This window comes from Ochotona curzoniae, unplaced genomic scaffold (genome assembly GCF_017591425.1).
Source record: "Ochotona curzoniae isolate NIBS_2020 unplaced genomic scaffold, NIBS_Ocur_1.0 scaffold_2683, whole genome shotgun sequence".
In the NCBI taxonomy this organism is placed as follows: domain Eukaryota; kingdom Metazoa; phylum Chordata; class Mammalia; order Lagomorpha; family Ochotonidae; genus Ochotona; species Ochotona curzoniae.
Window position 1 is genome coordinate 7,392,227 of NW_024467100.1, and position 23,965 is coordinate 7,416,191.

Consider the following 23,965-nt stretch of genomic DNA (forward strand, 5'->3'; position numbering starts at 1 on the left):
GGGGGACAACAAAGTGGAAGCCACGTCTGAATTTGACATCTTGTCCACTCACCTGAAGAGGCTAACAATTACGTGTTTTCATCATTGCTCTTTCCAGTAATACTGATCTGAGTTGCCTCCATTTTTGTTCAGCCGTCAGTGCTGTAGACGGGCCAGAGATCGTGCAGGGCAGCGGTCGGGGTAGGAGACAGAGGGTAAATCACAAATGGTCCAGCTTGCAAGTGCTGGTAATAGTTTGCACGCAGAACAAGTTGAAACTTCTGTCCCTGCTGCTTCTGCTTTTGCCAGGCTTCAGCAATCTGTGGGTGTGAAGTGTGCTCTGCCTTCTTGCCTCACCCCCGTCTGGTGAGAAGTTACACCTTCAGAGGTGGGAACGAAACTGGCTTTCTGAGCTGAGCTGGCTGCACATCACTTTGTTGGGGATGGCAGTAACCTTAGGGGAGCGGCTGTGGTACCTGGGGATTGTTACCCAGATAAGGTTCCAGGATGACCTTGAGTCTAGGTAGGGATGGGTTAGCGGCAGAATCCAAACCCTTAGTAGTGCACAATACTACAGAATACTACGACTGCTCTAAGGAAATGAAGGGAATAACAGAATGGGCAGGGATTCTTATCCAGAACAATCTGATACTCAGGTGCACTCATGACTCAGGATCAGTGTCAGGGCAACAGGCAGCAGGGACATTGGCTGCTGGAGAATGGGAATGTCAGTCTAATCCCGGGGGTGAGGGGGGCGGGCAGGTAAGACGAAGCAGGGGAGCTGGACACTGAGGCAGCATGCTGGGCTCGAGTCCTTGTTTGGGTACTAACTGGTTGAGACCGTAGGCACATTTTTATAAACCTCTTTGTGCCTCAGGGCCCTGATCTGTGAAAGTGACTAAACAATTATACCCGTGTCTTAGGGTTGTTGTGAAGTTGAAGTGAGAAAGATGGCAAGTACTTAGTACTCATAGTACTTTGTGTGATGATCAGAAATGTACTCCGGGCTGTCCAGTTCATTAGTTCCTAGTTACATATAGCTACAGAAAACTTGAGATGGACCAGAAATATTAGATAGGAAGCTAGAAGTTAGCCAGTATGTGTGAGTGGGGCCCAAGGAAAGCAAAGTTCCTGTGCAAAGAAATGCAGCATCTCCTAGTAACCCTAGAAGCACATATTCGAAGCAGTCCAATATTTTATAATATGACATCCTGTCCATACCCTGGTAACCTTACAGGTAGTCCCAAGGAAAGCACCCAAGGACAACCCTCCCAGCAAGGCGCCAAGTGGCATACCCAGTCTGATGATAACATTGGACAATGAAACCTTGGGAAGATTTTTAACTTATTCTGCAAACCTTTGTTCAGAAGAAGAAGAGAGAGAGGAAAAATGGTGGGGAAAAGTGGACCCTACACTCATAAAGCTAGGTCCAAATAATGTGCCTTCTCTCTGATCCCATCTTCAGAGATGTTCAACCATTTTAACAGATGCCCAATGCTGTAAAACCTTGGAACCTTGTTCACCACTACTCTGATTCTCACATCCAAATTTTTTCTTGCAGGAAGAACCTCCGCTCTGCTGTCTCTGCTGACAGACAGACTGAGGAGCTGAAGTTGTAATGGTCTTTATTTTTGTTGAAACTCAAAAATCTCCACGTGGCAAGTGGCTTGCTCGCTGGCCATCACAGGTGTGAAGCATTGCTGGAGATGTAGGGAGGGTGAGGTGAAGGCTGGTTCTTTACAAAGAAGATGAAGCCAGGAAGCCTTGAGCTACCAGACCTTCCTGAGTCCCAGAGGGATGAAGTAACTTGGTCAAAGGCACTGGTCTCTACCGTCAGCTGGTACTGACCCATAACCCTGATTAGAGCCGGAGACCCAGGTAATACCTGTTGGAGAGAGCAAATGGGAGAAAAGCCTATTAACTTAGGACAGAAGCTGAAAGACTAGAGTGGGATGAAGAGAAGATGGGGTCAGGTTGAGAAGGAAGCTCTGGCCTAGGCCCCTGAGGTAGGAAACACTGTGAGGCACCCAGTTTCCAGCTGCAGTCTCTGTCTCCTCCCTTCTAGGAAACAAGGAAGAGAAAGGAATCACCTAGGGGAAGATTGTTTTGTGCCAATTCGATAGCGACCTCTGGTGGCTAAATGGACAACAGTGTACTAAGGAGTAAATCTTTAATAATGAATTCTTTATTTACTCTTCATTCACTTACCCTTCCATCCATCCACCCTCCATCCCAACCACCCCACCCATTCTTTCATCAATCTATCCATCCCCTACCCCATCCATTGATCCAACCACCCATTAACCTATGCACTCACCCATCCATCCTTCCATGCTTCCATTCATCCCCCATCCATCCTCCATCTCATCCATTCTTCTATCCAACAATCGATTTGTTTTTCTGTTATTTCTTGGATTATGCTTAGTCTATCTTTGACTCCATGAGCTCAGAAATAATGAGGCATATATATATTCAGATACAGTCTTTGTGCTTTTTTTTTTTTGAAAAAGAAAAGTTAATTTGACAGTGTGTGTGTGTCTGTCTATGAGAAAGAGACTGAGAGCAAGTGAGCTTAAGCTGTTGATTTACTCTCTTTAAATGGCTGCAAGAGTCAAGATTGGGCCATGCTGAAGGCAGGTTTCCCAAGTGGGCGTCAGAGATCAAGTATTTGTGCTGTGTTCTGCTGCTTTTTCAGATGCGTTAGTTGGGAGCTGGGTCAGAGTGAAGCAACCAGGACTTGGACTGGTGCTCTAACATGGGATGCAGGCATTGCAAGTGGCAGGTTAAACCACTGCTCCACAATGCCGGCCCTTCTCCTTGTGTTTCGTCAAGCATTTTCCTCCCTATCTCCACTATTCTGTTTGTCACACAGTATTGTGTTTCCCTTATTGTCTTTTGCTACTTCCAGTCTTAGCAAAAGCAAAGATTGAATCTAATTCCTATTTGCGTTCCTGTCTTAGCCCAGTATGAATTCAAGATAAATCAAGGTACTTGTATTATTGCTAGGAGTTCTTTAAAAAACAACCCCCTTGCAGATTTTATCCCTTCTCTTCTGGTAGCTTCTTGCCACATTCATCTGCATTCGACCACCACCCTCCTTCTCCTTGAGTGGCTCTGAAGGACAGCTGTGGGTTGAATCCCTGGCCCCTTTCCCTTTTTTGCCTTATCCTCCTGCTTAGCAATCACTTGTGCCTGTGCTTTAAATGACCACCATAGCCTATTGAATCCCAAACTTGCCTTTGTCTCCCAAGCCACAGTTCTGAGTTTCAGGTATGAGCATCCAGAGCCTTACTTGAGAGCTCCAGTTGATCTCACTGTCAGCCTGCCAACCTGGTTCTCTTCGGTGTTGCCTTGTGTAAGATGAAAAGACCATCACCAGGATGCACCAGTCAGAAGTCTGCGTGTCATGACTATGCAAGGAAGTGCAAGGAATGTGGCACCATCAACATGACTCTTTGTATTGCAGGTGTTGTGTTGTGTACGCATGGATACACATGCTTTTTATATATTTTTTGTCTCCCCACTGCCTACTCTCATGATCAGTCTGGCACATCCTAATCACATATCGAATTCTGAGTTTTAGCATGCTCCCTGGAGAAACTCGTTCCTCACCCATGCCAAGTTAGGTGAGAACAGCCCTCATCTTAGCAGTTAGCATTTTTCACTCTGTGTGGTAACTGCTCTCTGCATATATGGCCATACAGCACTGGAAACTTGTGAGGGCTAGGGCTACATTTGCTCTATTCTTTGCTGTATCTCAGTGCCTGGCACAGAGTGTAGCTATCACATATGTGTGGGATGCGGACTGTGGGATGGCTGTGTTGTCTCTTAGCCCTCTAGCACTCCTCTTGCCCTCGTGCTCATATGGAAGGGGACACTACCATGAGATTCTGTACCAGCAAGTAGCTGTTTACCCTGAGTTAGCCTAGTATCCAAATAGCTCAGTACTTTAACACTTCCCTCCCCGGCAATGGACAACAGTGTTTCTTAGGAGGGATGGTTCCCTTGAGTCACAACTTGATGTTCCACCTCTGTTTCCTTACTTTCTATTTCACACAAATTCATTTTCACTCCTCATTGCATATGCCATCCTAGGTAGCATGTTAAATTCTTTTCATTGAGATTCACATCCTTGACTCAAAGTCTGTGGTGACAGAAACAATCTTAGAAGTTAAGGATGGGACTGTTGCAAAGGCTTGTAATTGTTAAACCCTGCTGGATTGTAATTCTTGTCAAAATAAAATATCAGTTTTATGAGGATATCTCAAGAAGTTCATATTGAAGTGGATTTCAAAGATAAAAATAAGAATACTAACTTAATTTCTCAACATTTAAGCTCCATCAGGTTCATGACACTTTTATAAGCTGGGACACCAGCCATTTAGTCAGCCCTAAGAACTGAAGAGGGCCGGCATTTGGCACAGCTGCTGTTGATGCCTCTTGGAATGCCAGCATCCCGTGTTGAAGGGAGTGCCTGACTGAGTCCCAGCTCCTCTTTGGGTGATCCGGTTTCCTGCTGTTGCTTCTCCTGTGGAGCAGCTGATTAAGGCTCAGTTACTTGGGTGCTTGCCACCCTTGTGGAAGACCCAAATGGTGGTCTGGGCTCCTGGATTTGACCTGGCTCAGTCCCTGCCATTTGAATATCTAAATATTTTCTTCTTCTTCCCCCTTTTCATTCTTTGTTTGTTTGTTTCTTTTTTTTTTTTTTTCTAAAAGAAATTAAGGTGCTGGAAGTTGCTGGAGACCCATTCTTCTCTAGGGATTGCGGAAGAAAGGCATGTATAATTAAGCGATAAATTGGATTTTTTTGGCTTCTGTGTTTACCATTGTCAAGTATAATCTGTTTCATGCATTTATACAGAATGTATAAGAGAGGTCAGATTTAATTTTCTGCAGTTTGCTTATTTTCTCCTCCAGTTCTCTGGGTAGATGCAGAACCCAGATGGAAATGGGGAGACTGTGAAACTTGTGTATTTAGCAGAGACAGGGGTTAAGGGTTTAATGTGATGGACCCTGGGAGTTGGACATCCATGAGCACATACAAAATAAAGGGAGATAATGAGGTATCTTAGAAAAAGTGTGGGACTTGGAAGCAGACAAAGCATCGTTAGAGTCCTGGCTCGTTTGAATAAAATTGTACAGTCTGCATTTCGTTTCCATCCCTCAGCTCAGAGGATCCCTTTCTGCATCCCCTCCCTCAACTTTCCCTGCTGTACTCTCTCCCTGTGCATGCAAGCATGCTTCATCCAAAACAAGGCAAATGCCTTCTTAGCTTCATTCCTCTCCGTCAGCTTCCACAGCACCTCTCTTTCTTCTACGCTCACAGTCGCTGGAACACCGCTTGGTATTTCTCTGGTCTCTGCTTACTCGACTGTTTAGTGGCATTTTCATTGATTGAACACTGCTTCTCTCTTGGCACTCATAGCACCATCTTCCTGGTTCTGTTCCTCCCTCATTGGCCATATCTCAGTCTCTTTGCTGGATTTCTTATTCCACCTGACATTCAAGTAGAGATGCTCAGAGTTTGGCTTTGGACCTCCTTCACTTCTTTCCTTTCATGGAAACATTTCAGAAATTCATTTGTTTGGGAGGCAGAGGGACAAATACAGAGAGAGAAAGGAAGGAGGAAGGGAGGGAAGAAAAGAGGAAGAAGAGAGGCTGGGAGGGAAGGAAGGAGTCAGGGAGGGAGGGAGAGAGAGAGAGAGAGCTTCTCAAATGCTTGCAACAACCTGGACAGGGCCAGGACAATAGTAGGAGCCTGGAACTCCACCTGGGTCTCCCACATGGGCAGCAGGCACCCAATGAATTGAGTCATCACCTCTCGATGTCCAGGGTGCACAAGGTCAAGCTGGAGAGAGGAGGAAGGGCTGAGTATTGAAGCCAGGTGTTCCAAAGTGGGACAAGGGCTTTGAAGTGGTGTATGAGCTGCAAAGTCAAATGCCCGTTCCCTGCCCCGACAGCTGTAACTAATGTGCGACAACACTGAGCTTTCTACCTCCTCACCCACCTGACCTCTCCCGAGGACTTCAGACCTGAATGTGCAATTTCTGTCTCTACTTGTCCACTGAAGTGGTTGATAAACGTCTTAAACTTCAGATGTCCAAGCATCCCTCTCCTCCCTGCTGAGCACAAAGCAAAGAACAGCCCTTTGCCCTGCCTTCCCTTGGTGTCTTCCTCATCCCAGTAGACAGCATTGCCATTCGCCCAGAGAGAAGCCTCATAGTCATGCTCCTGTCTCGCCCATCACCAACCTGGATGGGTTGTGTTCCAGAATACATGCCAGGTGCACTTCATTCTCTGCATCTCTCCTGCCGTCATGACCAGGCAGATTTCCCCCTTCCTGCATTTTGGGCCTGCAAGAATAAAGGCCTCTTAATTCTTTATCTCTGTGCTTTTATACACAGAAGAAAAAAATGTTTCGACAGATGACACAGCCTTGGTCAGGCCAGTGTGGACACTGCCCAGCTTTGCACTCCCCTGTCCCTTTCCATTGCTCTGGGAGTAACGCATGCCTTCCTTCACAAGGTCCTGCCTCTCTTGGGCTGCTCTGAGGGTGCCCCTCCTACCATGCTCTGTCTGGTTGTCCAGCTCTGTTAACACTGGCAGTGCCTGTCTCCTTCCGCACCTGCTCTTCTGCCTACCCACTCCCTCCTTCTACCTAACATCGAACAAACAAAAACCAGGAAACATAAATAAATTACACAGTCCCAAATGCACAGCCAGGCGAGAAGCACCCGGGTGTGTACTGCCTGGCATCATTTAGTTTTTGTCCTATTTGTTTCGGGCTTTGATTTCCTTAGAGACAGAAGCAGCACAGGATCAGCGGGAGCCCCCCGTGTCTTCCTCCTCCTCCGTCAGCTTGTGCTCACTCTCCAGAGTGACCACTGCATTGGGAACTTACCCTTCCTGCGTCGATTTCACACTTGTTGCTCTCAGCAGTACTTGGCGTTGGCTGCCATCCGTGGCTCACCATGGGAGCTCTGATGCACATCCTCTATCTCTGTGAGATGGAGCTGCACCAACATGTGCTGTCCCTGCTGTCATTTTCACTGTGGTGTAGTATTTCACTGGATAGTTTAACTCTCTTCTCCTCACGATGGATAATGACGCCATTTTCCATTTTTGGCCTTCATAAACAGCACTGCCAAGAATGTGTGTAAGCATTTCTTTGGGCACACATTTGAGAGTTTCTCTAGGGTAAATCCTTAAAATCAGAATTTCTGAATCGCAAAATATGAGCCTCTTCAATTCTTTTAGAACATCCTGGTTTTTCCCTTTAAACTGAGTGGATTTTGAACTTCAGGATGGGAGTGTTTCCAGGAACTTCTCTTTCACACTGATGTAGCTGCTGAGTGAGAAAGGGCAGCCAGGGGGCACCTCCCAAGGATACTGGGCAGGTGGAGTAGGGGAGGTTGCGAAGGGGGCTGGCCCTGCTTTCTTTTTGGTCCTTGAGCCCAGTGGGTAGAGGTGGGGTCCTGGAGAAACCTGTGGGGCAGGCTCTAGCCCCTAGGTCACAGGAAGACGGAATCTTCGTCTTCTCCAAGTCTCTTCTAACAATTGAAGGCAATACAAATCAGAACTAAAACTAAAAAAAAAATAAAAGCAAAGCCACATACATCATTAAAATAAACATCTCTGTGTTTAACATTCAAAATATACATGGCATACATATATAATTTTTAAATTTTTTGAATTTTATTTTTAATATTGTTCACATAGTTGAGAGGGATGCCTGCCCATGTTGGCCTCTGATTAGAGTGGGTCAGGTATGGAGGAAGGTGGGTGGGGCAGTCTTTTTCCTCATTTCCTCCTGTGTTCACAGGGGAGGAGAGGGAAAGAGCCAGCTGTTGCTGTCAAACTACATTACACCTGGGGGTGGGGGATGGTCCTTTGATAATGTCCTAGAGACCCTGATGTGGGGAAGAGTGTTATGAGGGACACTAGAGTGGTTTCAATAGCCCTGAGATGTTGTTGATATTATCGCTCTGGGGTTGAGTAAATCTTTCCAAGGTCTGTTGGTTGATAAAGTCCACCTTAGTGCATTCACAGAACCAAGAACATGCTGCAAAGCTTGGCCAGGAGAGTTATTCAACCTGTTCTGCTTTCCATCCTCTGATTTGGTAGTCAGTACCTCATGCTGGCTTAGATGAGCTGGATATCATGTCCTTCATGTGCAATCGGACATGCTGCCTATCGCACAAGCAACAGTAACTGAGGAGGCCCAGCCCAGATACCTGCACTACAAGGTTGGATTATACATCCTGTCTGTGATTTTCCTTGTGGACAGGGTCTGAGTACAGCAGCCCAGTAGGATAGTCCCTCAAGAAACCTTGCCTAGGGTGACTTCAGACTTGACTTTTTGTGTTTCAGCCAGTGAATGGTCAGGTTTTGTCTGTCACCTGCACCAGCCAATTCACAAACCAGTAGATGTAGCTTGTTCAGTTCCACCTCAGCTCCATATTTCACATGAACCTATTGGCGCTGTGGCTCAGCTCCGTCAGCCCACAATAGACCCAGTCCTCACACACACCAGTGAGTGCTAGGACCTAGGCAGGGTGACCCTCCAGTGTCCCCCACCAGGAATATTGTTCTCAGCCCTGGTTTTTGTCTCTGTTGTGGCCTAGCACAGCCCTTATCCCACCAGTTCTCATGAACACCCATGGGTGCTCTAGCTTAGTTTAGCCTAACTTGCCTCTAGACCTGGCATTCACTTATGCTGACAGGTGCTGCTGCCTTGTCCAGTCTGGCCTGCCCTCAACCCTGATTTTTGTGTTCACCAGCGATAGGTACAGCCTAGCAGGGGAGTGTTCCCAGTTCCCCTGACAGACATGTTCCCAACCCCAGATCTTGTGTCTGCAAGGGGGTACTGTTGTCCAACATACATGACTTACACCCCAGTCCTGGCACTTGCCAGCTTGTGCTATACTTTAGCTTGGCTGGCCCACACCCATTTTGGCTCTTATGCATGCTAGTGAGTGCAGCAATGGCTGATATAATTTTTAACATCTTCATTTGCTTATTTTTGTTAAGAAATAAATAACTCAAATCTGAAGCAAGCTGCCTTCTCCTGTCCTCCTCTTCTTCCCTACTTTTTAGAAGATGGCTTGGAGTTTTATGTCTGTACAAACCATTTATTTTTACAAATATGTGTGCATCCATAAATGATTTATAGTATTATTTGTTTTTATTTACACAAATGGCATTCTGTATTTAATTCTGCAAGTGTCTTTCTTATCCACGGAACACTGTTCCCAAAATATTCCTACATTGATGCTGGTGTCTTCAATCCAGTGTTTTCCCATTTTTTGAAAGGTGTACTTTTTTTTTTTTAGAACTTTAACAATGCATGTTTATTTTTTATTTATTTCAAAGAGAGCAGGAGAGCTGGAGGGAAGGAGGAAGGGGGAGAGAAAGAGGATCTTCCAATTGATGTTCATTCCCCAAAGGCCAGTGCCAGTCAGGGTGGGGCCAGGGACCCATGCTACCTCCCCAGGGTACACATTAGCAGGAAACTGGACCAGAAGTAGAGAAGCCAGGATTGGAACCAGCTTTTTGACGTGGAATATAGGATACTACACTGAGTGACTCTGCACCGGGCCTGCCCCTTAGAGGTGCATTTTTAAATTGTGTTCAGTTGTTGACTACTGAAACTGTGCTGTATATATACTCATAAGGGTAGAACTTCTTGTCTTTTTTGATACCGATCTGAGATTCTTTGATTTCCTTGTGACTGAAATAGAGAAGCATCCAACATGCAACTCATACAAGTTTCCTGGATTCTGTTGCTGGAGCACAAGGGAGACAGCAGTGGAAGATTTCCACCAACTGGCTTTCCAGTGGGCGTGAAGAGGGACTTGATAGAGGATGGGAGGTGTGACTGCACCGTCTCTGTTTGGTTCTTCCCCCGCAGTGCTTGGTGTGCGCCTGGCTTGGTTTCCATGCTGTTGCTGGTTTGGGGGCACACAACATGCTCAGAATGGCAGTACCATTCCCTACCGACACTCCAGGATGGTCACATGGGAGTCACAGTGGACATGTAGGCTGGTTAGGGAAGAAGGGTCTTTTGTGGTCAGAGTTTGGATTCTCCTAGTTCCCAGTTGGTTTGGAGTCAGACATAGATGCTTGATCAGATTTGGAGGTGGGTGCCTGCCAGATCAGGAGAGGTTGGATGCAGCAATTCCCATTTCTTACACATGGAAAGTTTAGCCCCTAGACTAGTCCTTAGCACCTAGTAGTTACTCAGTAAAATATGTAATAAGTAATGTACAAGTGAGTGCATTCACACATGTCTTTATATTGCTTAAAGGCAGAATTTGTCCACATGTACATATACATATATATACGTGGTGGCTGAGTTTCTGGGTAGGTACCCCACATCACTCTTCAAAGCTATTGTACCAATTTGTACATTTACAACAGTTGGAGAATTCCCATTCCCTCTTGGCCTTGCCAGGTTTTAGTGTTTGGAGCTTTGGGTTGAGTGCGTCCATCCTGTATATAGAATTGCATCTTGCAGTCTTTGCATTTCCACAATTCCTTTCTAATTTGCCTCGCCTGGCTTCTCATCTACTTTTTGTTTGGTTTGCAAGTTATCAAGGAGCATAAGTGGGTTGGGGTGGATTGATGATCCGTCTCAAGGGTTAAGCTTGACTCCCCCCATGAACTGGAGCCCCACTTTCCTTGAAGGGACTTGAGTTCATGTGCAGTTCTTGGGCCCCCAGGACCAAAGTGAGGAAACCCATGGTTACCCTCCTCTGCCGGTCCCATCTTAAGCTCTAGGAACCCCAGGCATAAAAGTGCTGTGTTGATTCTGATGTTGGTTTGCTTTTCTCCAGGCCTCTAGGTGGCAGCCTGGAGATCCCTGAGACATGGGTGCCCTGGGGTTTGCCACTGCCAGTCCCAGGGGACTTGTCAGGGCTTGTCAGTGGAACTGTCTCTGGATTTACCAGCACTGTTCCACTTTGGCTTTGGGGCAATAATGAGAAATACCAAGATGCTGGACTGAGTGCAGCACTGAGTTGGTGCTGCCATGGATGCTGGAATCAGGTCAATCAGAATATGGCAACAGTCTAGACTCAAGATAGGACATCAGTGAGTCACCCAAAGCAGCGGGTGTGCAGGAGTTAGTGCCCACCCACCCTCTGGAAGACATTTCCAGCATGTTGGGGATGGAACTTAGCTTTAGATTCTTTCTTATTTGAAAAGCATTTAAAAATCCTCACAGGCAAGCCAGAGGGTGAGCACCCTGATTTAACAACCCTTTCGCTTTATTTTTCCAAAGCATTAAAGTCATTACGTTGAAGCAAGCAGGAAAAATTAGCTTTTACTGAACTCCTATGTTCTGAAGTCTTAACAATCAGCGGTGGTGAGATCTTGTCGCTCCCTGATAGTGTTAAATCGTAAAACACCACCATGCTAAGGAATGGGGCTGTTCTGTCAGTGGAACTCGTGAAAATCAGAGCCCAGTAACAGGCTCTCCACCAGAAGCCTGTGGTGCTGCTACCTGAATGGTCAGTATGCTCCTGACCCTTTGGCACCAGCTCCTGCTGTCCTTAACCTGACCATGTATTTTCTGCTACCCACCAGTTGAGAGTCCTTACTCATTTATGCCAGTCAATTCCCTGTATCCTTTCTCTTTCTTCTCTGACACCCATTCGTCCTGTCCTCCTCGCTTTCTCAGTCTCTACATGGATTCTGTACCCAACACATAACACCGATATTTTTAGTAACATCCAACATTTGTATAACCTTCCAAGCTGTCAAGTCACACTCTTTATATATCTTTGAATGTTCAGCTTTCTGAATTTTCCGAGACACACTCTTATTTCATTAATGACTACAGCATTGCTTAAATCTCTGTGTTGTATATTTGATAGTTGTATGTATCTGCATTTGCATTTACACGTAAGAGTGCATATGTGTTATGCATTCCTTCACTACACAATCCACCATTTAGATCTATCTTTCCTGGCGTATTCTCCCTGTGACACTGAGGTAGGGGACAGCAAATGAGTTAGTCGTCATGTATTTACTGGTACCCATGTGCCAAGTGTTGGAGGTGTGGACACAGAGGATGGATTCTAACAGGAGAGAGAGATGGAATGACTAAGTGAATCACTATGGGTAAGCTAAGGCCTCCAAGTAGAGGGGAAGGGCAGCTGTCTTTTGAGTATGTTGGGAATGGGGGATGGAAACCTTTCTCTAGGGAAGTGTTGTTTAAACGGACACCACTGGGAAGAGCTGTGTAGGGACTAGCAGCTGGGCAAAAAGCTGAAAAGAGTGCCCTAGGGAAAAGGAATAGCAGATGCCCAGACCGCCACGTGGGGAGAGTACATTGTACCTGGCAATGTATAGTAAATGTAAACTCAGCAGGCTAAGGCTTCCCCAACTCTGCACCTTGTAAAGATCTTCAGCACTGGTACCAGTCTGCTTGAAGGGAATGTTTGTGCGCCTGAGACCCTTGCTAGGACAGATATTTTACATGCCCACAGTTCATGGTTCTTGTTTTAACCTACCTAGTTTGTTTACAGTTTGACTCTTGTTGGGGTCGGGGGTTGAGCAGCCAAAGTCACTTATGCAAATATTGTGTGCCTGTGTAAGCAACTCCTAAAACTCAGGACACCAAAGCTCAGGGCACTCTCCTTGTTTGGCAATGGTTTGTATGTGTTGTCACACATGATTTCCAGGAGAATCAAGTGCTGTCAGATTCCACTCGGAGAGGATACCTGGAAATGTGGGCCTGGCTTCTTCTGCCCTCTTTGCTCTCCTGCCTTGCTAATTTTAACATGTATCCTTTCCCTACAGCGCCCTATCAGTCAGCTGTCCTATGAGCAGATCCATCTTTTTGAGTTCTGGGAGTCCTTTCAGAGGATGGTTTTGGGGAACCTCAACACAGGTGAAATGAAGAGAACAAAGGACAGAGGGGAACAGCTGAGGTGAGGCAGATGCGGCATTTCAGATCCTTGCAGGTCACGGTCAGGAATGGTGCTGGGGGCCGATGCTGTGGTGTAGTGTGTTGCCTGTGATACCAGCATCCATCACCATGTGAACACACGTTCATGTCCCAGGGACTCTGAATCCAATCCAACTCCCTGCTAATACCCTTGGGAAAGCAGAGGGGGATGACCATGTGCTGTGCCCTGTACCCATGTGGGAGACTTGGAAGAAGCTCCAGGTCTTCGCTTTGGCGTGGGCCAGTCCACGGTTGTTGTCATTTGGGCAATGAATCAGCAGATGGAAGATCTCTTTCTGCATCTTCCTCTCTCTCTGGGACTCTGCCTTTCAAATTAATAAATCTATTTTTTTAACAGTGGTTCTGCCAGTGGGTTTGATGCCAGTGTGCCACTTTGTTTAATTCTATTCCATAGCTCTAGCCTGCACCAAGCCTTGGCTACTTCAGTGAAGAATGCCTGCAGAAAACACATAAATCAATGTTGGCTAAGGTTGGGAGACCGTAAGGGCCCATGAAACCTAGTTGAGCAGTGTGTGGTGTCACCGTGGGATGGCTTCATTGTTGGTCATTTTCCACGGTGTCACCGTGTCTCTGGGGCAGAGTCACTGACTCAGTGTCTGTTGGTAAGGAAGATACCACATTGTGTTTATTCTTAACCTGTGTGTGTGTGTGTGTGGGGGAAATCCCAAAACTGCCACACAGAATGTCACATATTAAAAATTCGGAAGTGATGTCACCAACTTGTTTCAGAGGCACATATTCATGAGGACAGAATAAGGGAAGGGAAAAATAGCGTGGCTAGAGAGAGAGAGAGAGAGAGAGAGAGAAAGACATACACACAGACACACAGAGATTGGAGCTGTGTAAGCAATTTATAGCCACAAAAGACTCAGTTCTCAAGGTTGCAAGTAAGTTGTCAACTCTCAGGAATGGATGAGGCCCAAAGATTTTTCAAATTTCCGCTTACTTGGCAGTTCTCTCGATCAGGCCTTTAAATGCACAGTTCTTGGAGGCCATCCCTGAGGCAACGCAAGAAGGACGTGGGAGCTCATGTCTAAGCCAACGGGGCCATGGCATCGGAGCTGGAGGCAGAAGCCTGTGATGGATGGCGGCTGAGTTGGTGGCCAGCCCACTCCCAGGTCAGAGCTGTGCTGATGGATGCGTGGGCTGAACTGAGGGAAGCCGAGCCATCTCACAGCTCTGCTGGCCGCCTTGTGAGATTGAATGCCTGGCAGCTGCCAACACAAAAGGCTCTTACCTATTTTCTAATTGCAACAACTGTCTCCTCTCTGATCTCAGGAGGGAAGTTTGTAGACAGCTCCAAGTTTGAATTCCACTCTACCATGTGCCCCTCTGGGTCTCAGTTTACTCACCTGTGTACTGGCTCTTGTAATGGACTTGGTCCACAGGATGGTTTTTTCCTTGGAGGGTTGAATGAGATAATGTCTGGAAAGAACTTGGCACAGTGCCTGACATGCATGAAAACCTCAGCTTACAACGAAGTCAATGTGGTCTTAGGGTGTTTGGTAGTTCATCAGGTTATAAAGGGCATTTTCTAGTGCTTGGTGCTAGTCACATGTGCCTCAAGAATGTCATACCGGGGGGTGACAGTCATGTGCTCTGAGTCAGGAGTTAGTACCCTGGTGCATTGGTTTAATCATATTTATATACATATTAAATATTTGTTCATTTTTCTGCTTAAAAGATGGAGTTACAGAGAAGGAGCAATGGAGAGGTATCTTTTATTTGCTGTTTCACTCCCCAAATGGCTGCAACAGCCAGAGCTGGGCTCAGCTTGAAGCCAGGAGCCAGGAGCTTCTTCTGGGTCTCCTATGTGGTTGCAGGGTCCCAAGGACTTGGAACCTCCTTCGCTGCCTTCCCAGGCCATTAGCAGAGAGCTGCATGGGCTTGAGACTCAAACCAGTGCCCAATATTGGATGCTTTCGCTACTGGTGGAGGTTTAGCCTGCAATGCGACAGTGGCTTGTCCAGGTTTCATTATTTTTGCCTTCCAGTCTCAGGCCACATTTTAAAGCAGAGCACATAAGTCAGGTGCGACTGATTTCAGCACTAGATGCAGTGTTGGTCTCTCATCTCGCAAGAGAATAAGGAGGGTAGTCCTTTGAGGATATGCAGATGAAGACAGCCCATGAGACCAAGCTCTGACTGTGGATACCCAGAGTTCCATGTCACTGGGGTCAGAGGCAGCACTGGCAGGCAGGATGTCTGCTATGAACTGACTGCTGAGAATGACTTGGATCTATTCCAGCTCCTTCAGTACAAATGTGTGGATCTGGGTATGGTGCTCATTTCTCTATGTCTCAGTCCCTCACATATAAAAAGGGGAAAATGCTTGCCTTGCAAAGTTGTAAGGATAAAATGATATAATGTATGTGAAACACCTGCTACATGGGAAGTGCTTCCTAAATGGTGCAAATTACTATGATCATGTAGGTAAGCAATGTACAGTCAGGACAAAGTTGAAACACATTAGTGGTAATTGCCATTGTTTCATGACAAAAGTACTCCTTTGAGATCAAATTAGTTTCTTTCTCAGAAAGAATGGCAAAGGTACAGAACAACAGCAGGTTTGCTTTGAAGCTTGGCAACTGGAGCAGCTCATTCTGGGAAATGGTGTATGGTTTGGATCAGATCCCCGCTCATCAATGTCCTGGGGAGACTGATAGTGATGATAGTGTGTGTGGGGGGGTAGGGGGACAGATGGGAGCGTGTGTATGAGCAGGCCTCTGCCAGAGCAAGATGAGGAGTGATCCCCGTGTGGACAGCATCCTCACACATTACGAACAGCTGCAAGACCAGGCTGTCCGGGCAGCGATCACACCAGCTCCAAGGGAGGTGTGGGCAAAGCCTCAGTGCCATAGCAAATGTGGGCTCCTAGCCTCACATGGCAGAAAGTAGTGTGCTGGAGCCCAAGACCTGCAAGGCAGTCACGGGATCTGCAAGCACAAGGACCCCCGGATCTCCTGCAGGGTCAGTGAAGTTGGGAGAACCAGGCCAGAGTGTGGCTGGTGCCCTGCCCTGTGGACTCCCAGTTGTTTTTGCATCCCAAAAGGTTTCTGGAAGACAAAACTAAGAATGATCGGAGCATAACCCAGGTGATAGGCAGAGACGGTTTCCAGAAAGAAAAGTCTGCTTTTAGCACACAACTCTGCTTACACAGAAAGAATAAAGCAGGCATGGAACCGTAAAAACACAGGGATGTGAGGAGGTGCAGTTCGTTAAGGACAGAACCCTCCCAAGTACACAGTCAGTGGTGGCTCCCTCACTGTCGCTTGGGAAAGGCTGACGAATTGGGGTCGACTGCCATACTTTGCTTGGAAAGGCAGTGGAACTAGACATGGTGTGTTCTCCCCCGCTAAGAATGCACGTCCCCACCCATGCAGTCCCCATGCCTACTTGCACAGGAAATGCACACCAATGACTGAATTTAGGGCTATTTGGTCTAATGCAGGTGTTCTCAACCAGGGCATGCTCTGAACCCTGGTTCCCTTCCCCCCCCACCCTGGGACATCTGGCAATGTCTAGATAGACTTTTGGTTGTCACACCTGGAGGCTGGGGTGTGCTCCTGGTGGGGAAAGGCCAGGCAAGCCGCTGGACTCCCTGCAATGCACAGCACAGTCCCCTATCAATGGTGTTGAGGGTAAGGCATGCTGGTCTGGTGCAGTGACTGACTTCTTTCTGGTGGGAGGCAGCCTGCTCCTCTTACCTAGCGCTCAGTGTAGGGTCGAAGGGGGAAAGGCCATGCTTATTCCGTTATCCTTCACTGGTGGACACATCCAGATGAGGGGGGACAGGGGAAGGCAGAACAGTTGGGAGTGGAAGCCCAAAGGTACCCTAGGCTCATTTCTCCAGGTAGATGGAAGGATAAAGGCAGAGTGTCTCGTTTCAAGTCAACTCTCACTTATTTAAAAAGCGATTTCCTTAAGCACATAATTATATGTTTATTTCCCCAAGGAACTCTTGAAGCAGAGGAGACCTGCTTAAATTATGGGGATGGAGGCTGCACACAGGGCTTTAATGGGGTTAGAAAAATTTTCTGTCTCCTTCAAAAGAGCCTTGGGGACTGAGACAAGGGCAGGTGCCTCTCCTGCGGCACGGAGGACGTGGGGTGGTGAAGCACAGTGGTCAGCAAGGAGGAAGGTGAGCTGTGTGGCCCCTGGAAGGTCAAGGCAGGGCAGAGCATCCAGCCTCCCATCTCTCCATGGTCAGACCTCAGAAGAATGGGAAGTGAGCACACACACATTCTCCCTCGGAAGGTGCGCTAGTTTCCATCAACAGGGCCATGCTATTGGGGGTGCCCAGCAGGATGGAGAAATTTTCAAACGGCAAGGGTTCAACCTGTCTTTGCCCTTGTCTGCGTCTCCCTGTTGTGGGCCAGATGCCTGGAATGGCATGTTTCTTCCCCTGCGCAGACTCTGTGAGGACTGAAGGAATGAAACGAAGGAGCTGATCCGTCTTACCCGACACACAGAAGGCAAGCCCGGGGAAGGGCATCTCACAGTCTCTCACTCTCCGACTAGGGAGACTGGCTGACTTATCTTTAGGGGAAGGGCGAGTTGGCTGGGGTTGTGTCACGGAAGGTAGGCGGTGGTGAAAATAGCCAGGAGAGGGTGGGCTTGTTCTGGATGCCAAGACATGGGGGTCTGTGGCAGGGGGACACGTCTCCCTTTCTCTGGAATGCAGGTTTAATCACAGAAGGCATTCTGTGTGGTTGGGCATCCTCCCCAGGAGGCTGTGAGCTCGAGAGCAGGAACCGTCCCACACCCCACGGGGAAGCCACGGCATCTAACCGAGCCTGGTCCACACAGGCAATCGGGATGTCCATTAGGACCTCTACCTTATCCAGCCCAGCCTGCTCTCGCACAAGGTGATAGGAATTTAGGGAGACAGGACAGCCAATAGCCCGTCTGGCTGGTACAGGCCATCTTCCCATCTCTTAGAGGTCCAACGTGTAAGTTGATGGCACAATGGGACTCAGCAAGATGAAGCAGATATGACATCCGAGAAGCACGGCTAAGACTCAGAGTCGGGAGCTCTTCCTTTAATGATCAACTCTCGAAAACGCATCCTTTGGCCTGACCCTGTGGGGCCAGCACAGTGGGCTAGAGGCTGGCAGGAGGGGCCCGCCCCCAGAGAGAGGGATTGGTGTTCACCCTTGAGCCTGCCATCCAGGCCTTCTCCGTAGGAGAGGGGACAGGGTGACACAGGCGGGCTTGGATTAAAGGGTTGAGTCCTTTAGTCACTTCCCTTCAGTCCCGGCCACTCACCCCACACGGGGGCAGGGTGCGAGGGGCCTGGAGAAGGTGCCCAGGCTGTTATTTAGTTCGCTGGTAGAACTGGAAGACAGCTTTCTCCTGCTCGTAGGTCTCGATGGAGCCAGGTCGCAAGCGTCGGATTTCAGCGATGGCGTCTCCTGCAGCCAAGCCCTGCTCCTTCACCAGGTAGCAAGCCAGCATGGTGCCCGTGCGGCCAAAACCCAGCGCACAGTGCACGCCCACCGCCTGCAAAGAGTGAGGTGGACAGGGGGTGGTGCCAGCGCCCACGCTCCCTCCAATCTGGGGTGGTTCATCGGGACCGGGACGCTCCCCTCCTCACAGCTGCTTCTCTGGGGTCAGAGGCTGGGTGGGTGGGGGGTGTGTCCCTGCTGGAAGCCATCGAGCAGGCTGGTTCGAGAGGGAGGCCCCTGGTCCCCTTCCCATGTTCTACCTGCACAGGGGCCATTTGTGTGCGTGGTTCCTGTGTAAAATGTGACCAATTGAAAATCTGTTTTACATTTCATGTTGACATGATACCATTTCTGATGTATGTGTTAATATGCTCCAAATACATTTCACCCACATTTTTAAGAACTCTTTAAAAAATGTGAGGGCTAGAACGTTTAGAAGTCTGTATTCTAGGAAAATACGCTGCATGGATTTCAACATTTCCTGCACCCAGTGCCATTCTCTGAGCGTTGGAAGCGTCCTGGTGCTGCGCCTGACCTCGCCTGACCCCCCTGCCCTTCTCCCGAGTCGTCCAGGGCTTTGGGCCGGTGCAGGGGCAGCACCAGCCGCCAGGGCCTCTCCGTCCCGCCCGTCCACCCCGCTGACCTCGCCCCGGGCGTTGGCCTCGTCCACGATCTGCACGAAGCGGTCGATCTGGTTGGGGGCGGGCGGGCAGAAGTCGGGGATGCGCAGCCGGTGCAGCGTGAGGCCCGGGCAGCTGTCGCCGTGCGGGGGCCCGCGCTCCGTCAGGGACACCAGGTGCCGCACGCCCACCTCCAGCAGGAACTGGTAGTGGGCGGGAAGCCGCGGCAGCGCCAGGCCCGCCAGCCGGCCCGGGAGCACCCACGAGAAGTTGGGGGGCTGCACGCCCATGGCGGGGGGCGGCGGCCGCGGGTCACCGGCTCACCGAGGGGCCGCCCTCTCGCCACCCCTGCCCGGGCGCGCCCACACCCGCGTTGGCGTCCTCACGTGGTCGGAGGGGCACCGCCCCCGGTTCCGCTCCGCCGCGGGCGATTGGCCTAGCCGCCTGGGGGCGTGGCAAAGCGGCTCCGCGATCCCGCCCAGGCCCTCTCGGGACACTCATGGATTGGTTGGATCATCAGTAATGGGCGGGGTTGCTGCCACGCTGCGTAACCCAAACGGCCAAGAAAGCAAACCAGGAACGAAAGAATTGTTTGCTGCGGTCGAGGCAACCCGGGGTCAGACTCTGCTGCTCCCTGGCGGCGCGTTGGTGTTACTGCAACGCTGGCCAGCTGCCCCTGCCTCCCCAAGGTCTGACCTTAACTTTATTATCTTCAGGGAGGATGGGCGAGGAGGAAGCCTCATTTCAGCGCCTGACAAGTTGTTATCAGTATAGTTTTTTGAATGCTCTCAGAGGGAATCACTACTGCACAGGCCTGCCCTCCTTTTCCCATTGTTGGAACTGTTAAGAATTCTGGGCTGCCTTCTGGCACCCTGAGATCTTGCCAAGGTACTAATTATAGTAATGGTCATATAACAACCAACCAATTAATGTATACTGAGCATTTACTATGCGCCAGATACTCTTTTGAGTATGTTGCATGCATTCATTCAATCAATCATAGTGATAACGAGGTAGATCTAATTAACCCCATTTTATAGATGAGAAAATTCAGGCATTAAGGAATTTGAACTGGGGATGTAGAGTAACTAATTATGGACATAGTTAACCCTTATTGAATTTGCTGGTGTGTTGGGCCCCGCGCCAAGTGCTTTCTGGAAGAAGCACAAATGGGAGGTGTTTTTGTGTTCATTTTGTCTGTGAGTGATCTGACGCTTTGAGACGTTGGTTAACTTGGCCAGGGACACAGTGATCCAAGACAGGGGCACTTCATCATGAAGACAAACTTCCCTCCCCCTGCCCCACCCACTCCCACAGCACACACTGGGCCATTTAAACCTCTGACTTCAGCAAAGTGGAAAAGCATTTCTTTTCCCTTAAAGCCTGCTCTGACCCTGTGGACAATGCCTTGGCCACTTTCCTGACAACAGCCCTCCCGGGTGCAGGGAGGTGCCAGATCTGCCCTTTTCTCGCATTCCACAGGATCACAGCCCTGACTAAGCGCTTCCTGCTGGCATGCTCATTTCCCACAGGACTCTATCCATGTTTCTAGCCCGTCTCAGTTCATTTCACCCTCCTCTCCAGCCTTCCAGCCACCAGTCGCCCCACCCGCACTCCTCTCTTTCTCATTGCGCCCCAGGATTGTTGGTTCTACTGTGTCTGGAGACGCCTGCTCCTGCTCCATGTGGGTTGGCCATCTTTCAGTCCCTCTTTATTCCCCCATCTACTCATCAGGGAAAGCTTCTCACCCTTCTGCCCACCCTCCTTGGCACCCAGCAAAGCCCGTCTGTGGATGAGATGCACGTGGGATGCAGTGGCGAGGCTGTGTGGATATACTGCTGGGAGCACTGTGATGAGCACAAGGTGACCCTGCATTTGTGGTTCTCTTTGATTACGTGTGTGCAGCAACATTTTGAGCTGCGCTGTTCATGTGTCTGTACTTTTAAAAAAAAGTATTTATTTACTTTTATTGGAAAGGCAGATTTTACAAGAGAGAGAGAGATCTTCTATCTGCTGGTTCACTCCCTAAATAGCTGCAGTGGTTGGAGCCGATCCTAAGCCAGGAGCCAGGAGCTTCTTCTGGGTCTCCCACATGGGTGCAGGGTGTCAAAGCTGTAGGCCATCTTCTGCTACTTTCCCAGGCCATAAGCAGGGAGCTGGGTAGGAAGCAGAGCAGCTGGGACATGAACTGGTTCTCATATAGGATAAGCCTGGAGGATTAGCCTGTTGAGCCACCACACACGCCCAAATGTGTCTGTGCTTTAAGCAAAGAATGACTGTGTCGGCATGATCCCAGCCAAGGCTGGTTACTGTTTTTGTTAAAAGGGATAAAGAAGACTTATTCTTTGTAGAGCGGTGGTCCTGTGCTGTGTGTGTATGACAGTGTACGGATGAGTGTGCTGGGGACAGATTCCTGGAGAACAATCTGTTGACACTGATGAGGGGATGACTCATAGGCTGAAGTCATTTCCCTGACTTCAAGGAATTTGCATCATACTTGAGGGGATTTAGACGCAGTTGTAATTATTCCCAGAACATGTAATGAAGTACTAAGTTGCTCATCAAAGTGATCGGCATATTCTGACAATCAGATAATATACATTAAAGAGATAATTGTGCAGTAAAAATAACAAGCACAAAAACAGTCAGTGGGGGGAAGATAAGCTTGAGCTGGAATCACAAGGAGAGTCAACAGATGGGGGGGTTCCTGTTCTGTTCTCTGGGCACTGAAAAATCGAACCAAGTTTTGGGCCATCCTACCCCCACCTGCCCTATCCCAGTGATTTTACATATATACGTGTGTGTGTGTGTGTGTGTGTGTGTGTGTGTATTTGATGTTAGTTCCTTGATAGGCTTGATGCAGTGAGAGGTAAATTCAGTTCAAAGAACTCCTTCCGCCGGGAGGTCCTGTGTCCCTGGTAGATAAAGAACTGCTTGGGTTTGGGTTTCCACAGATCTTGGACCTTAGACTACGGTTAGAATTTCTCAGCGGCCTCAGTGTTTTGAGTTTCCTGTGTCTGAACCCAATCTGACACCTGGAACCCAAGGATCTGTAAAGCGAATCTGAAAGGAAGGGATGGTGTGCAGCTCCGTGTCTGGGACAGCTCGCAGTGAGCCATCTCCTGCCTGCTATAGTCACACCGTTAGCATGGGATGGAAGTCATGGTGTGCGAGTTTCTCAATGGGTCACAAAGGCCTGAGGGGTGTGTGTGTGTGTGTTCTGTGCACATATATGTGTCTCTACATGCGTGTACATATATGCACACACCTGTACATGTGTTCATGGGTGTATGTGCATGTACATGTGTTTGTATGCAGGTAGGTGCTTCCAAGTGTCCATGCGTGTATGTGTATATATGTGTATATGTGTGTGTGTTTCTCTCCTGGGAGGAAGAGTCCCGTGGGAAGCTCCTGGGAGGAAGTGAGCAGCATGCAAGGGCGTGCGTTGATCCTGCCGTGAGAAGCTGAAGCTCTTAGCTGCAGCTGTGAAAGTGATTAGGCCATTCTGGAGATGGATCCTCCAACCTATCAAACAGTATTTGCTTGGCATCTTGACCATAATCTTGTAGATTTCCTCAACCTAGCTAAGCCTCTCCTGTGTTCTTTTCTATAGAAACTCACAAAATAAATATTGCTTAAAGGCCCAGTGCCGTAACCTTGTCTAAGCTCCTTGCCCTGCACTTGCCAGGATCCCATATGGGCGCTGGTTCTAATCCTGGTAGCCCCACTTCCCATCCAGCTCCCTGCTTGTAGCCTGGGAAAGCAGTCGAGGATGGCCCAAAGCCTTGGGACTCTGCACCCACGTGGGAGAACCAGAGGAAGTTCCTGGCTCCTGGCTCCGGACCGGAATAGCATCGGCTGTTGCGCTCACTTGGGGAGTGAATCATCGGACGGAAGATCTTCCTCTCTGTCTCTCCTCCTCTCTGTATGTCTTTCCAATAAAAATAAACTAAATCTTAATAAATAAATAAATAAATAAATATTGTTTAAAGTGCTCCCATTTTGGAGCTATCCGTTATGTGGCAGTGGTGAACTAAGGCTAATGGAAATACTCAGTTTGCAGGAGAGAAGAGAAGCCATTTTCAACGACCTCAAGCAGTCGCAATCAAAGCAAGGTTAATTTAGGGCCTGGCATGGTAGCCTAGTGGCTAACGTCCTTGCAAGCACCAGGATCCCATATGGGTACCGGCTCATGTCTCAGCTGCTTCACTTCTCTTCCAGCTCCCTGCTTGCGTCCTGGGAAAACACCAAAGCCTTGGGACCCTGAGCCCACGTGGGAGACCTGGAAGAAGCTCTTGGCTTCTTCGGATCAGCTCAGCTTCGGACACTTGGGGAATGAACTAGCAGATGGAAGATCTTTCTGTTTCTCTTCTCTCTGTAAATCTAACTTTCTAATAAAGATGATTATTTCTATATAAAAAATAAATTTTTTAAAAAACAAGGTTAATTTAAAAAGAAAGAGGTCTCCTGCGAAGCAGCTGTGATGGCGCTGTGTGTTGTGATAAGTCCCATTTTGTATATTTGGAGAGCCATTCTGTGCAAAGGAATTCGAGTAGTGAGGTGTGATGTCTAGGGATTTATGCGGTATTCGTACGTGTAGAGATGAGCACCGGGTTATGCCGCAGGAAGCAGCCAGTTAGCCTCTGCCAAGCAGAACCACTGCCTACGCGCAAGCGCTGAAGCCGCCTGGTCTGTTGTGCGCGCTGCCTTCTGCATGGAGGCTCTGAGATGGCCTGGGTGTGGCCGCATCACCTCGGACGTTTAATACAGGTCCTTCCACAAGATGGTGCTGATAGCTTTGCCGTGGTTCTCTTTGTTTTGTTGAAAAATTGGTGATTTGTGTACTGTTATAAAACACCGTAGAAGTGAAATCTCACAATTTGCTAGTTGATTTCTCGTTCCTTTGACAATTCTATTGCCTTTATGGCATTTAAATTTGTGTTTTCC

At 48.5% G+C, this 23,965-nt stretch overlaps 1 protein-coding gene across 1 annotated transcript; it reads right to left on the reverse strand.

The window, feature by feature from the left end:
- Positions 1–17,970: 17,970 nt before the first annotated feature.
- Positions 17,971–19,366, reverse strand: DUSP23 (dual specificity phosphatase 23). Its single transcript, XM_041003244.1, has 2 exons — positions 19,042–19,366; positions 17,971–18,453 (listed from the first exon to the last, which is right to left on the reverse strand). The coding sequence occupies exons 1-2, from the start codon at positions 19,306–19,308 to the stop codon at positions 18,268–18,270; spliced, it is 453 nt and encodes a 150-aa protein (XP_040859178.1). The 5' UTR covers positions 19,309–19,366; the 3' UTR covers positions 17,971–18,267.
- Positions 19,367–23,965: the final 4,599 nt, after the last annotated feature.

Excerpts from the sequence above, each read along its gene's own strand:
- DUSP23 (XM_041003244.1), bottom strand. The coding sequence starts at position 19,308 with ATGGGCGTGCAGCCCCCCAACTTCTCGTGGGTGCTCCCGGGCCGGCTG. Across the intron at positions 18,454-19,041 it reads AGGCCAACGCCCGGGGCGAG|GCGGTGGGCGTGCACTGTGC; the intron begins GTCAGCGGGGTG and ends CACTCTTTGCAG.